Source organism: Thalia democratica, chromosome 2 (genome assembly GCF_965202585.1).
Source record: "Thalia democratica chromosome 2, ktThaDemo2.hap1.1, whole genome shotgun sequence".
In the NCBI taxonomy this organism is placed as follows: Eukaryota; Metazoa; Chordata; class Thaliacea; order Salpida; family Salpidae; genus Thalia; species Thalia democratica.
In genome coordinates, this window is record NC_139166.1 from 43713658 (window position 1) to 43727690 (window position 14033).

At 24.3% G+C, this 14033-nt stretch overlaps 1 protein-coding gene across 1 annotated transcript; it reads left to right on the forward strand.

The window, feature by feature from the left end:
• Positions 1-356: 356 nt before the first annotated feature.
• LOC145829761 (syntaxin-18-like) lies at positions 357-7518 on the forward strand. Its single transcript, XM_082937630.1, has 7 exons — positions 357-549; positions 646-817; positions 1617-1764; positions 3542-3701; positions 4568-4687; positions 6461-6553; positions 7121-7518. The coding sequence occupies exons 1-7, from the start codon at positions 409-411 to the stop codon at positions 7211-7213; spliced, it is 927 nt and encodes a 308-aa protein (XP_082793756.1). The 5' UTR covers positions 357-408; the 3' UTR covers positions 7214-7518.
• Positions 7519-14033: the final 6515 nt, after the last annotated feature.

Sequence of the window (14033 nt, forward strand, 5' to 3'; positions counted from 1 at the left end):
TTTATGAGCTAGAAATAATTTTAGAACAGTGAAGACTGTTTATTAAAGAAGATTAGTTTTTATAAGTAAAATACTCATTTTTTGTTCTTTATTTACCATAAACTTTACATCTTTTCTAACATCATTTATTGTATATTTAATTTTAAATAGTGTAAGATATAATTGTAAATTGTTTTTTTTCTGTTTTTTTTTTCTGTTTAAAAAACTTTGAAATGCTTATATGTTTTAAGCTAAAATTTTTACTTGTGCACAAATCTTATTTTATGTTTAATACTTACTGTATAAAAATAAAATGATCTTACTGAAAGTACATTTTTGAACCATAATAGTTATTACTTGGTTGATACTACAAAAATTAATTACCTACTTTAGATATTTGATATTTATAACAAACAAGGTATAACTGGAATGTTTATTGATAGAACTTCTGACTTTTGGCAAGCTATTAAAGATGTCAGCAATTCAAAAAATAAAAAAGCACCACAGCTAATAAAATCTAATGGAATAGTTAGTTATAGAACAGACTTTGGAAAAGCATCTAAAGTTGTGGTATGTTTGTTGTTGTTGTTAAAGATAATTATGTTTTATAATGAGACATTCCTAATTTAAGCTTCAAGTATGTCTTCTTAGCTATAGCTATTTTAGGTCAGTGATATTAAAAAGCTCTACACATGCCTGAACCAAAACAAAAATGAATATATAGGAAGCTTGACTTCAAAAATATCATTTACTGATAGAGATCGAGATTTATTAGAAAAAAGTTGTGAAGACTTGGTTAAACTATGCTCAAAATCAATATTAAAACTTAAACAGTTTGGTGAGATAGTTTTTTAATTTTACTTTAATCAAAATTTTGTAACACATATTCTAAAGTTACTTCCTATTTTCAAGCATACTATTATACTTGATAATTACAAGACATGCTTTAATTTAAAATGTTTCAAAGTTTGTTAAACAAATTCTAAAGAATTTTTCTGTTCTCAACTAAAGTTGTGTTTTTACTACTTATTTTTTCTTAATTTGAATAAATTCAATTTAAAAACCTTTATAGATCAGTTATTAAAAAGATATTTAATTTAATACAAAACAACTTGGTTTAACTGCAAACACCTTAGTCAAGCTAACACTAGTTTTTAAATAAATTTATAGTTCATTAGCAAGTTTAAATATTGAAAATAGATCCTTAGAAATATAGATAAATAAGTTAAATGATTTACATAACTAAGTTGTTTAATAAACTTTTATTTTTGTTATATATTATGTATTAAGTATTTATGCTTTAAAAAAAAAATTAATAATTTTAGTATAATTAAAATTCAATTTTAAACTAAGACAATAAAACAGCATTATACTTCTGTTTTAAAAATAAAAATGCTGGAAGACTTTTGTTAAACAGTTTTTACACTCTTAATAATCTTAATAAAGTAATATTAAATCTTAATTTTTACAAAAAAAAAACATTATTAGTTATTTGACTAAATGTATGTTTTATACCTAAATGACTTATTACATTTAACCATTTCAATTGATTGGCTTAAAAAGTGGTAGTATAAAATGAAACCTATTTCATGAAGGTTTATGTTGCATTGTAATTATTTTATTTTTAACTTATTAAGCTCAGCTTGAAGAAAATGACGAGACTATACAATTGAAGTCACATCAAAAAGTTGCTGCTGATTTATTGGAAAAGTATTTTCAAGAAGTTCTTACAATTTTTAAAGAACTTAAAGTTAAACGACATAAAAACTTGTCTAATAAAAAATTGTAAGTTAAAAATATGTTTCAATTAATTAGCTCAATTAGATAAAAGTAGTACACAGTTTATTGAGGTACATTTAGAATTTTTGATTTAAAAGGGTTTGTATCTGACACTTGAATCAGGCTGAATAAATAAATCTTGTAATACTTGAAAAATGTAAGGATTTGTCAGTACAAATTCTTCAAAATTTCTGTATATCTAAATAATTTGGAAACATTTAAATTTTGCATATTTATATCATTAGTTGAAGAAATTTTCACTGTTAACCTGTAAAAAATAAGTTTATAACTATACTTGCCAAAACTAATTATTTTTTATTAGTCTTAGCATTTTCTCTAAACACTTAAACATATTAAAACTTATACTTTTTTAACCTTAATTTATTTAGACTAGATGCTTGACATTCTAATTTTAAAAACCAAATTATTTACGACTGCTAGATTTACATCATACTTAAATTATGGCAACTGTGTTTACAACTATAAAGTTATTGATATAAATTAGTTCACTAAAAAGGTTAAGTTTGTAAGGTTGATACATAAAATTTTCTCTAGGTGTTTTATTTTTAACTCACATCCAATGTTAAAGTGTTTTAATTGAATAAGCATTTTTATAACCTTTTAAATTATAATGATTTGTTGCATTTACACTTTATTAAATATTTTCGATAAGGTCATAGCTAAACCATATTATAGTTTGAGTAGTTTTATTTATACATTATATATAAGTGAATAGTTAATGATTTTTTGCAAACTTCATTAAAATTCATTAAAAAAAATAATATCGAATAATGTTCCTCGTATGAAATTATGTATTCAAGGATCAACTAAAAAAATGTGGGTATATCTATCAGCTAGAGAGGAGTATTATAAATAGTGTGTATCAGTGTTACTGTAAACAAAATAACCTTAAAAACTCAACACTGCTGAGCTAGCAGTTGCAAATTTTTAAATTGTAATAATTAAAAAATTCTCATTTAAATTAGCCAAACTGAATAAATAGGCTACTTAGTTTCAACTGGTTATTATTATCCTACAAGTAATTATATATTCCAACTAGTGCTGACCACTGAGGGCTAGGGAAAATGTCACTGGATATAAAAAGAAAAGTGAAGCCAAAAATGTTGGAATAAAATTTAGTTAAGGTTAAGTTTGGTTTTAGCACCAACTTGGTCTGGCATCAAATTAAGTTAATTAGGAAGAACAAACTTTTGTTATTAAAAAGGAGCAATATTTTTACAACTTACATGTATTAAGATTACACGAATTTCTTGTGACAAAAACATTCATGATAAATATTTTTAAACATATCAATTTTTTATTTTGAACAACTTAAATGTAAGACTTTGTTGACTTTAATATAATTATTTTAATTAGTTGAAAACTTACGCTTTAACTTATGAAAAATTTTTATAACATCATAAAAGTTTGTTTTTCACTTGATACAAAGTGTAACTTCTAATTTTGTTTATAATAATAACACATGAAAAATTTCAAGCCTTTTTTTTTTTTTCGTATAATCAGTTTTATAATATAAAGGAAAATTTATTTGTGTTTTATTTCATAATAAAATTTAAGAATAAGTGTTTTGAATATAAATGGTTCACATTGTTTACTTTAAAAAACACTTTTCTGATAATTTAAAATATAAATGTTGTATATATAAAAACTTAAATAGTGTTTTATGATAATATTTAATTTTACTAGGTAAAAATTCTGTAAGTATCGTAAATGTTTATTTTAAATGTTTAACTAAAAGTTTATTTAATAAGTTTTCAAACAGCTCAAGACTCACACTCTCAGGAAACAAGAAGCTACCTAGTAGTAAATCAATCGATAATGATGATTATGACGTTCCAGCTGCGTCACAATCAACTAAGTTTAATAAAAGTTTGTATGATGACAGTGATGATGATTCAATTTCAACAGCTGATGAAGAAGAGGTTGGTAATTTAAAACTTTTCTAATAGATAATATAAAACGGGTAATTATCCAGGTTTGTTAAATATTTTAGTGTGAAACACGCAACCAGTTTTAGATAGATACTTTAAAGTAAAATTAGATTAGTTAGAAGTTTAACACAAATTCTAAAAAGTGTCTCGACCATATGAAAATAAAAAGATCAAATTATAATTTTTTATATAAACAAAATATTTTCAAGCTATGAATTAAAAGTTAATGAGTTGTATTGTTTATACTCATTAATCTTATTTTATAATTTATGTACTAGCTATGAGTTTTACTTTTATCAGGAACTGATATGAATTTATAAGAGGCAGAGCAGATTAGCTTCATTGAAAAGATTAAATTTATAAAAACTAAATGGTATATTTTTTTTTACACTTCAAGTTTCGAAACTAAATTTTTTTTTTGAAAATAAACGTAATTATTTCGAACTAAATTTTGTTTTTTCAACTAAGAAAAGTCCGTGAAAACTGAACTAATATTTTTTGACTTTTATTTTTAGGTAAAAAGATTTAGAAATAAGTTAAATTACTTTCCGTGATATAATGTCTAGCTTGAAAAGTGTTGGAGATAAGTTTTTTAATAAAAAAGTAAAACTAAACTCTATCGAATTTTCATCTTTGTATAAACTTACACTTTTCTTTTAAGATAGTTAAGAAAATTTCAATTTAGTTGTATACATAAGTGTTTAGACTTCTTAATACTAGATATAACAACTATAAAACTAAACTTTTTGTATTAAGTAAAATTTGTCAGAATTAAGCTAACTTTTAAATAATTACTTAAGCTATGTTATATAATCTAAAGTTATATTAATAAAAGAATAAAAAGTAACAACAAATAGTTTGCTCGAGAAAATGAACAAATATTGGCTAATGCGAAAGACGACATAATAGATCAATCTACAAAAATTCAAGATGAAGTTGCTGAAATTATGAGACTACAAACGAGATTGAATGAGCATGTAAGTTGAGTACTTATATTGTATTACACGTTATATCCTATAGTTTTATATTAGTTTTTGTTATAGCTTATGTTTGCTATTTTAAATTTTAAATGTTATTTGTTTATAAAACACTAAATAACTGTATTGCCATTGCCAACAAAGACAAATATATAAACTATCTTCTCAAGGCACCTTAATAATTACTTAATAATTTTTATTTTATATAGAGTTTGTTTTAATATATATTTATTTATTTATCTTTTTCTATTCTCGTGCAAAAATGACCTTTCGTGCAAAAGTGTCTCCGTGCATATTTGACCCGTCCCCATGTTAAGTAGTTTTAGAAATTGATCTTTTTTTAGGGATTTTAAATAAAGCTACCAATTGATTTTTACTGATTTCAATAAAAGTTAAGGGTAAAAAGCTGGTGCCGTTCAAAATGTTTTTTACGGAAAGAGCAAATTTAAAAAGCTAGAAAGACTGGTTCGTTAAATTTTATCATCTCATACAGTTTGAAAGCTAGCAATTTTGAACTTTACTACTCAAATACTTATAAATTAAATAATAAGTAAAAAATTTGGATTTTTTCTGTAAATTTCAAATCATACGATTGAAAAAATTGAAAATGTAATTTTTGTTTTTTCATAAAATGATAGTTTTCAATTGTTTAAAAAATGCTACAATATGTTTTTTACCATGCAAAGAATATTTCCTGAGATTTTAAGGTTAAATTGAAAGTTTTATAAATGGTTTTATTAAAAAAATCTTAATTTTTATACAATTTGATAATAAGAACTTTGCCTTCCATCATTGGTACATTAAACTTTTTACACAACTGATCATATTTAAATTTTAATATAATTTATTTTCTTAAAAAAAATCTTATAGTATTACTTTGAGCTTTTAAATTAAAGCTTGTAAAAAAGGCCTTAAAAAATAATACACCACGTTTCATAACAAAGCCAAAAAAATGTTCTTTATAATTTGTCATCAAGTTAGTTTAAACTGGTTTTATTAGTTACTATATGGTGTTAAATTAAGTTATGAAAGTATAATTAATGTTTTATTTGAATACTAACATCTACTAACAAATAATAATAAGCAAAAGTTGATAAAGAAGATAAAAAAGTAAGCTCAGTTATTTAATAGGTGAAAAAAAAAATGATGGAGCTTTTAGTCACTATTCTTTCACATGCAAATATGAACTAGTATGTGCTAATAAACTAGTGTTCTCTTATAAACTCAAAAAAGTTCAGCATATTTTATAAATTTTCATCCTCAGTGTAAAATTATTAAAATCAATATTGACTACTTTTTGATAACATCAGATAATTATTTATTATCCTTTATACTTTAAATTTTGAAAGTACTTTAATACAGTAGTCTTCACGGTGTAAATAAAATATTAATCTTTTTTGAACAAAATAATTTGTAAGGTAAAATGTTATTTTTAATTGAAGCTTGGTTAGTATTTTTCTATTATAAAAATAACTGGTTATAACAAAAATCAACAGTTACTAAAACGTTATTTATAGACCTTGAAAAATTAAAGTATAAGTGTTTTCCAAAAACAACTATTACTTTCCATAGTTAAGTGTGTACTTAATTTATTTTCTAGTAACTTAGTGTCCACAGCTTTAAAAAAGGTTTAAGATAACTGCTTTATAACATTGATTTTAATATTATATAACTCTATATTTTGGAAAAAGCAGTTATTGAAATTTTATTGAAAGTAACTAATTAAACTATTCTTCAATACTTATTAAAAACGTAATTAAAAATTTTGTATAGGTTTACCAGCAAAATGAAGATATAAATAATGTGGCCGATCAAATTGTACAGAGCACTGAATATATAACTAGTGGAAATGAAAATTTAAGAGAGGTATTTTTGTTTTTGTACACAGGTTTTCTTATATATATATAAGAAATAAACCTAAACAACTTTCAGTCTGTTACATCGAACAAAAACTTTAATTAATTATTTTTTATTGCATAATTTTATTAATTAAACTTTTTATGATTTACATTTAGCTTGTTAAATTTTATATTTTAATCATATTTGACGTATGCAATTTATTAATTGGATAAAATTCCTCGACTTAAATTTATTTCTAAGAACTATTTTCTCTTGGATTTTTGGTCATGAAGCTTAATCTAGACTTTATTAAAAGTTGTATAAGAATTTATTTAGTCAAATTTAGTATATTAAATCTTTACCTTTTTTTTTTGACTGTTCAAGTCTTTAACCGGACCATATTAAAGTGCTCAAACTCTATTGTGAGCGAGAGTAATAACAAAACCTTCAGCTACCAATTTTTTAAAATAGTTTTATAACAAATCTTACAATTTGACTGACTCTGTAAATCATTTTCCCGAAATTTTTCCCTCATAAACTTCTCTTATATTGATTGCATAAATATTTTAATTATTTAAAAAAATATTTTTACAGGCTATGATGAAAAACTCAAATTTTAGGGTTGTTGTTGCCTTCTTTCTGCTTATGTGCACGTTCTCCCTCTTATTAGTTGAATGGTACAGCTGAGTTTTTGAGTAACTATTTTGTTTATGTATGGTGGTAATGTTTTTTTTCTGATTATTACCTATGTAGTATGTTCAATACTTGTAGTTTGATACTTTGTATAGGTTTTAAAACAAAACTAAGTTTCTTTTCTCAAAATATAAATGACTTTTTGATAATGTAAATATTTCTTACTTTTTATTCTAAAAATTTTATTAAACTTTAAAAGATTTTAGAATGTTTAACTCTTTATCCTGTCCGTAGCACTTATATAAGCTATTTTTTTTAATTTTTGTATCTATTTTAATCACCGGAATAAAAGATTTAAAGAAAAATTTGTTACTTTTTTAGTTAAATATTTTTTAAATGTTTTTTTAAGTCTTTTTGTTTTTGTCTAAGATTTTTTTTCTACAAAGTTACATTTTACAGAAATACTTGTAATCACAAAAGTATTTATTAATTGAACACTACAAATATTACCAAATGATATTGTTAAAGACAAAACTTTAGTGTTGCTAAGATAAAACTTAGCTAAAATAAAAAGAATTCATAACTTGTTGCCTAGCTAAAATTGCTGAAAAGAAAATTAAACATAAAGATTTTTGTTGTAACTAGTTATTTTTTCTGTTTTAAAAAGTTTTGTTATTTTAATAAAAAATTATTGTAATTTTTTTGTAGATTGTAAATTGGTCATGACTGTATTTTTAAAAATGATTAAAAAAAGAAATTTATAATTAAGTTGTATAAGTTACAAAAAGACTAGTCTACTTAAAAGTTTAAAGTATTTCGGACCTTAAAAAAATCTTAAACATAGTTTCTGAATGTATAGATTTATGTAAACTCATTTTTTAGTATGATAATTTATTGTTAAATAAATATTGTACTTATTAAACCTTTAAGTAAATATTTAAAAAATAAGCTTTTAAAGTACTGTTAGATGAAGTAAAACTATATTGTTTTTTAAACTTAAATTTATTGTGTTGTAGTGAATCCATACTTTTAGAAATACCATAAATTTTTGGAAATCAACTCAAAAAACTTACTATCTACCAATTTGAAATTATTAATAACACATCTTTGTTTTCACAGTGTACAACTTTTTCACTGTTTTTTGCAGTTAAGAAATTTGTTCGTTTGCATATTTAGTATATATACCCCCTTCTAATAATATAATGGCTTTCAACAAGAAAACTGTATATGCAAGTATAAACTTTAAATAAAACAATATTGATTTTATGAAATAATTTTTCACTAGCATTCAAAGGTTGACCGGATCCACCCTCAGTTGTTAGATAAGTCGAAACGTAGACATTTAATAAAATATTAAAAGAAATTAATTATGTCTTTAAATTATTTCGTTTTAAAGTAAACACATCAAAGTTTCAAAATCGTTCAAAACTATTTTAAATAAGTTAGAAAAATGCGGCACCCAATCATATAAATTGGGCTTGCTAAACAAAAAATTTTTGAAACTCAAACTAGATATTCCGGGGTGAGTAATAAATAGTAAAAAAAAAAAGACGACGTTGTAACTAAAACATCAACTGCGGCCAGCGAGGGTTTTTATTTTTGAAATTTAGCTGCGATCACCGAATGCCTGCCGACCACTAATTAAAGATAAGAGTTAGAAAATGCTGAGAATTATCGAAAAGCTATTTTATTTAAAGCTAAACCTTGACTTTATTTTGCAATCTCATTTTTTATATTACAAACAGTACTACTGTGTTTTAAGATAAGTTTTCAATGTCAATATTCAATTTTCCCTAAAATATCGGGAAAATTATTATTGTTTTTTAATTTTAAGACATTTTTAAAAGTGTGGTTTTATTCACCGTTATTTAAAGAAAATTTATGGCTCGTATAAGTACTTAAATACATTAAACCCGACTACACAACGCATTGCTTGATGTTTTCCGCTGTTACTACTGTCGCTTAAGCGATGAAATTTATTAGTCAACAGTTGCTATCATCCATTCTATGCAGTTGCATATCTTATTTTTTCTGATTGATCTAACATTTTACGGGTTTGAGAAACTTGACATGCATGAATATAAAGTTTTCGAAGATTTTATGTTAAAAACTATGTGGTACGATTGCGACTAAATATTTTTATGAAATTTTGACCGATTTTCGTCTTTATCGATAAATGTTGGCGTAAAGTATAAAATGTTTTTCATTTTTTATTAACATTTAATTGTGTTGTACTTTAACTCTTGCTCGTAATCACATTCTAATAATCTAATACAACTTTCATGCTTGCTTAAATGATTTAAAAAAAGTTACTCGAACATGACATTATAATTTGAAACGAACTTAAGTTTATTATGTATTCAGTTAACATAGTAAAACTATTATTCTGGAAATACTAGTGTTCTCTCAATGTATTTAAATATTTTTAAACCTTATGTATTATTATATTCCTATACTTACCGGAAGGTTTTTTCGTACACTAGGTCCTTAGATCAAGCTTTTTGAGCGCTTTTTTATCGTTCAATAAACAATATATATTGTATAACTTTTGTTAGAATATTTTTATATCTGATTGTTAATAAATTGAGAGTAGTTTAGTTTTGCAGTAGCATACGTAGCTTAAGATTTGGTTTTCTGTATGATGCATTAGTTTCGTTGTAAAGGTCTTTAACTCTATATCTAAAAATAGTATTCTACAAGAAGGTAGGAGATTTTAAAAATAAATCATTTATAAACCTCGTTGTATGATTTTATACAATTCTGAGATAAAGTTTTTATTTTTACTTTTAAAACTATACTTCTGTTTTGTGGTCAACTTTTAAACAGTATACCGACCAACAATGTTTTTCAGCTTTAAAAAATTATTTTGTTAAAAATTTTTCATTTAAAGAATTTAGCATTTTAATTTTGTTTTATCAGTGTTTATTTATTATCTCTTATGTTTTTTAGCTTAGTTGCTTTTTATTTGCACAAATAAGTAGTAAATTTATCATTTTCTTATCTTAAAATTTGATTAGTAATCGTATGTAAGTTTTCTAATAAGTTTTTCTAGGAATCTTTTTTTAACCCGCTTTTCTACATTATGAAAAGAGAATTATTTAAACTGTAACGACTGAAAAAAAAAATGTTTTGTTTTTCATTTGTAGCTCATTATAATTTTGATCAAGTTCGGTATGCAACTCATGACTGATAGGTCTTTTTGTGTATCCAGGTCCTTGAACAAAAATATTTTGATCAAATTTTTGTTTTTGTTCAATAAACCACTATTTAAAAATAAAATTTATTTTTTCAGGTAATTTCGTTTATAGATAGCAGTTTAAACTTTAATTATTATCGTATCACACCATTTTAATCACATTAAACTAGTTTTCTCAATATTTAAAAACTCTTAATTAAGAGGTTAGCGTAAAACTATACTTTGTTTCTCAAAATATCTAAAAAAACACTGATATAAACTTGTAACAGTTTAAAGAGAAACGTTCAAAATCCACCCAATCAAAGTTCACCCAGTAAAATTCGAGAACCGCTTACCGATCGAGGGTAAGGGTTAGGGGTAACAGTAATAGTGAAAAATAAGTAAAAAATATGTAAAAAAATTGCAGACAATATATAAAATAAATTAATAAATACAAAAAAAATGGGGGAATTTTGAGAGTATACCACAGTTTCTTTTAATAAATAAATTATTACAAAATTAAGTTTTATTTTGGTACCAAATTTACCGATATTAAAAACAATATACTATACATTGCATAGTAGCGGGTCACAAATACATGGAGTCCTTTTTCTCAAAGGGTCACTTTTGCATGAGCTTTTACTGTTCTAAATAAGAACTATTATTATTTAGAACGATATTCTTTGAAACGCTATTTTTCAATAAATTAAAATATAGTTTGCTTATTTAATTTAAAATTAGACTTTTTGATCAAACTAAAGTACAATTGTGTCGCTCCGTGCAAAAAAATGATATGTGTAAAACTGACGCTCGTGCATTTCTGACAACTACCCATATTTTATACACACATGCTTGGGTCGGTTGCAGTTGTAAGGTTATTGATTTTTTTTCATTCATAATAGTTTTCAGATGAGGTAAAGTGATATTAAACACCTAAACTAACCCTATTAAATCTTTATAAAAATTTAAAATCTATATCCTTATCCACCATACCCAACCAATTAAAAAACTAATAGAAAAAAGTTTTATTAATTACAAAAGCCATATATAAGTTAGTTAGAAGCGCCTAAAACATTACTTACCTTTATTTTAAAATTTTAGATACTAAAACATTTTTTTCGGGATTTGTTTGTTATATGTTTGGGTTAGGTTTTAGATTAAACTTTTTGTTAAAAATTGGTTAGAAATACAGGTTTAGACATTATTAATAAACTGCTAACTTATGTATCATTACTTTACCTCATATGCAAAACATTATGAATAAAAAATTCCAAAACCTTACTACTGCAGCCAACCCAGAACATAAGTTTTAGTTATTTTGTTGTTTTATTTATTCTTCAATATTGCTGGCTTAGCTATATGCTTCAATGATTATAAGTTAAAAACTTTAAATTTTACTATCTCAAAACAGAGCATTGTGCTGCAATTAAGTTGTTACAACTTGTTGTATATACCATTCAATTTTGTAAACTATTGAGACTATTTTTGATAGAAAATAATTAATTGAGCTAAAGTGAAGTACGTTTTATCTAAAAGCACATATTTTAAAATTTTGTTCCTATCACTTAAAAAAAAAGTTTTTATGGTAGAAAAACATCATACTCACTCTTCCCTAGACAATGATAGACATTTTTTGAACGTCAAGCAAGCAATTTGTCATCACCTGTAATTTTACCTCCCCCTTTAAAATTAACACTAAAATAACCAGAAAATTTAAAAACGTTTTATATCTATTTAACTGAAAAAAAATCACTTGGTGACACATCATTTGGCAACACTCACAAGGTATAAATATCAACTTTAAAATCTACTAAGTGTGGAAAATCATGAAGCTTAAGTCCCCAAGCAAGTATCTACCAATGCTACAACAAAAAAACACATCAGTAATCCAATCATGTGATCACTGCCACCAGTGTGAACTCACAATCAGCAGTTGCAAACTCAATAAACTAATATTTATTTATTTTCTGTAAAGGTAGAAAAACATCAGAAGTACTCACATCATATCTATTAAGTTCTGTCTAACCTAAAATAAAGAAATACTGTAAGTAGTAAAAAGTAATACTGTTTGTGTTAAAAAAATATCAGTAACAAAATCAATAAAACAATAAGTATTATATAAATATTTTAGTACTAAGTTGTCATAAAACTCAAAAAATAATAAAAATATGAATAATAATACTAAAATTTGTATTAATTTTATACTTTTACCTCTAATTTCTAATGAATAGGAAATAAATAGAATAAATAATAATAAAATGAACTATCTTTAATCTAAAACAGCAACAAAAAGATAACAAATAAAATGAATAGACAATAAATATAATTTGTTCCAATAGTTTATAACAATCACTCTTTCATTAGCAGTACAATCATAAACTATATAAAAATAAAATATATATAAAATAAAAGACCCATCACAATTTGCTGCCTATATAACATAAATCAAATTTCAACACAAATAAAACAAACATACAGAAGCACTCTAAATCTACTCCTCGTAGTTATTTAACAAAAAGTTTTTATAAGAAATTTTAAAACAATGTTCTTTAAGTTTTTAAAAGTTTCAGGGACACTAGACCAACACTTTGGACCCAAATACCTAAAGCAGTTTAGGCCAAGTCTCGTTCTAGGTCTTTAGGTAATAAAATTCATTTTCTTTGAAAACCTTGTGTTGTGTGAGTAAATGGAACTAGCAAGTGTAAATATATTGTGCTCTACATCAAACTCTGTTATAGTATTAGGCATCAACTTACAAATTTGCAATTTATACACATAATTTATTTTTAGCACATAAGTTTTTTAAACAGAGGATTTGTTGAGGTTCAGGAAGGCACACAACAAAAATTTCTGATTACTCTTTTTTGCATACAAACAATTGGTTTTAATTATCAGTCAGTAGCACCACCCCAAGCAGATATACAATATTGTATGTGCGGGTAAAGAAAAAACTATAATATACCATTGTAAGTGTTATTGTGTCCAATAGTATCTTAATTTTGACAAGACAAAACAACTTCTAGACAGTTTTTTTTTAAGAGAACTCAAATGTTTCTTTCAATTCAGCTTATCATCCAAAATCACACCTAAGTATTTTATACTATCACTCTGTTCAATAAGAAAACCAATCTTAACACTAATTTCACAAACGTCTGAAGTTTTATTAAAAAGCAAAAATTTTGTTTTTGAATTATTAGTAAAAAGTTAATTAACATGCAACCATTTATCAAATTTAACCAATTTCTTATTAATAACTTTATTTAAATCTTCAGGATCACTATGTTGGTAGCTTAAGCAGGCATCATCAGCAAACAAACTCATACTTATCTCAGTATAGGAAAAATATCATTAATATACACAATAAATAACTAAGGACCCAAACAAGAACCTTGTGGTATTCCAAAATTCTCAATTTCCTGCTCAGACACAACATTATTCATAACATTTGATTTGCTTCTATGTTTTAAGTAGTCTTTTAGTAATTTTAACATTAAACTTTTTATACTATGACTTTTAAGTTTTGATATTAAAGTTTTATGATTAACTGTATTAAATACTTTAGCCAAATCCAAAAATACAGAGCAACTTATCAATCTTATATCACTCAATTAACTCATCAACAATCTGATTCACAGTTAGTTCAGTGGTACTATTTTCTCTAAACCCATATAGTTTCTAATGTAGTACCTCATTTAACAA

Coding starts and splice junctions, on each gene's coding strand:
- LOC145829761 (XM_082937630.1), top strand. CDS start 409: ATGTTTATTGATAGAACTTCTGACTTTTGGCAAGCTATTAAAGATGTC. Junction 818..1,616: donor ATTAAAACTTAAACAGTTTG/GTGAGATAGTTT, acceptor TAACTTATTAAG/CTCAGCTTGAAGAAAATGAC. Junction 3,702..4,567: donor CAACAGCTGATGAAGAAGAG/GTTGGTAATTTA, acceptor AACAACAAATAG/TTTGCTCGAGAAAATGAACA.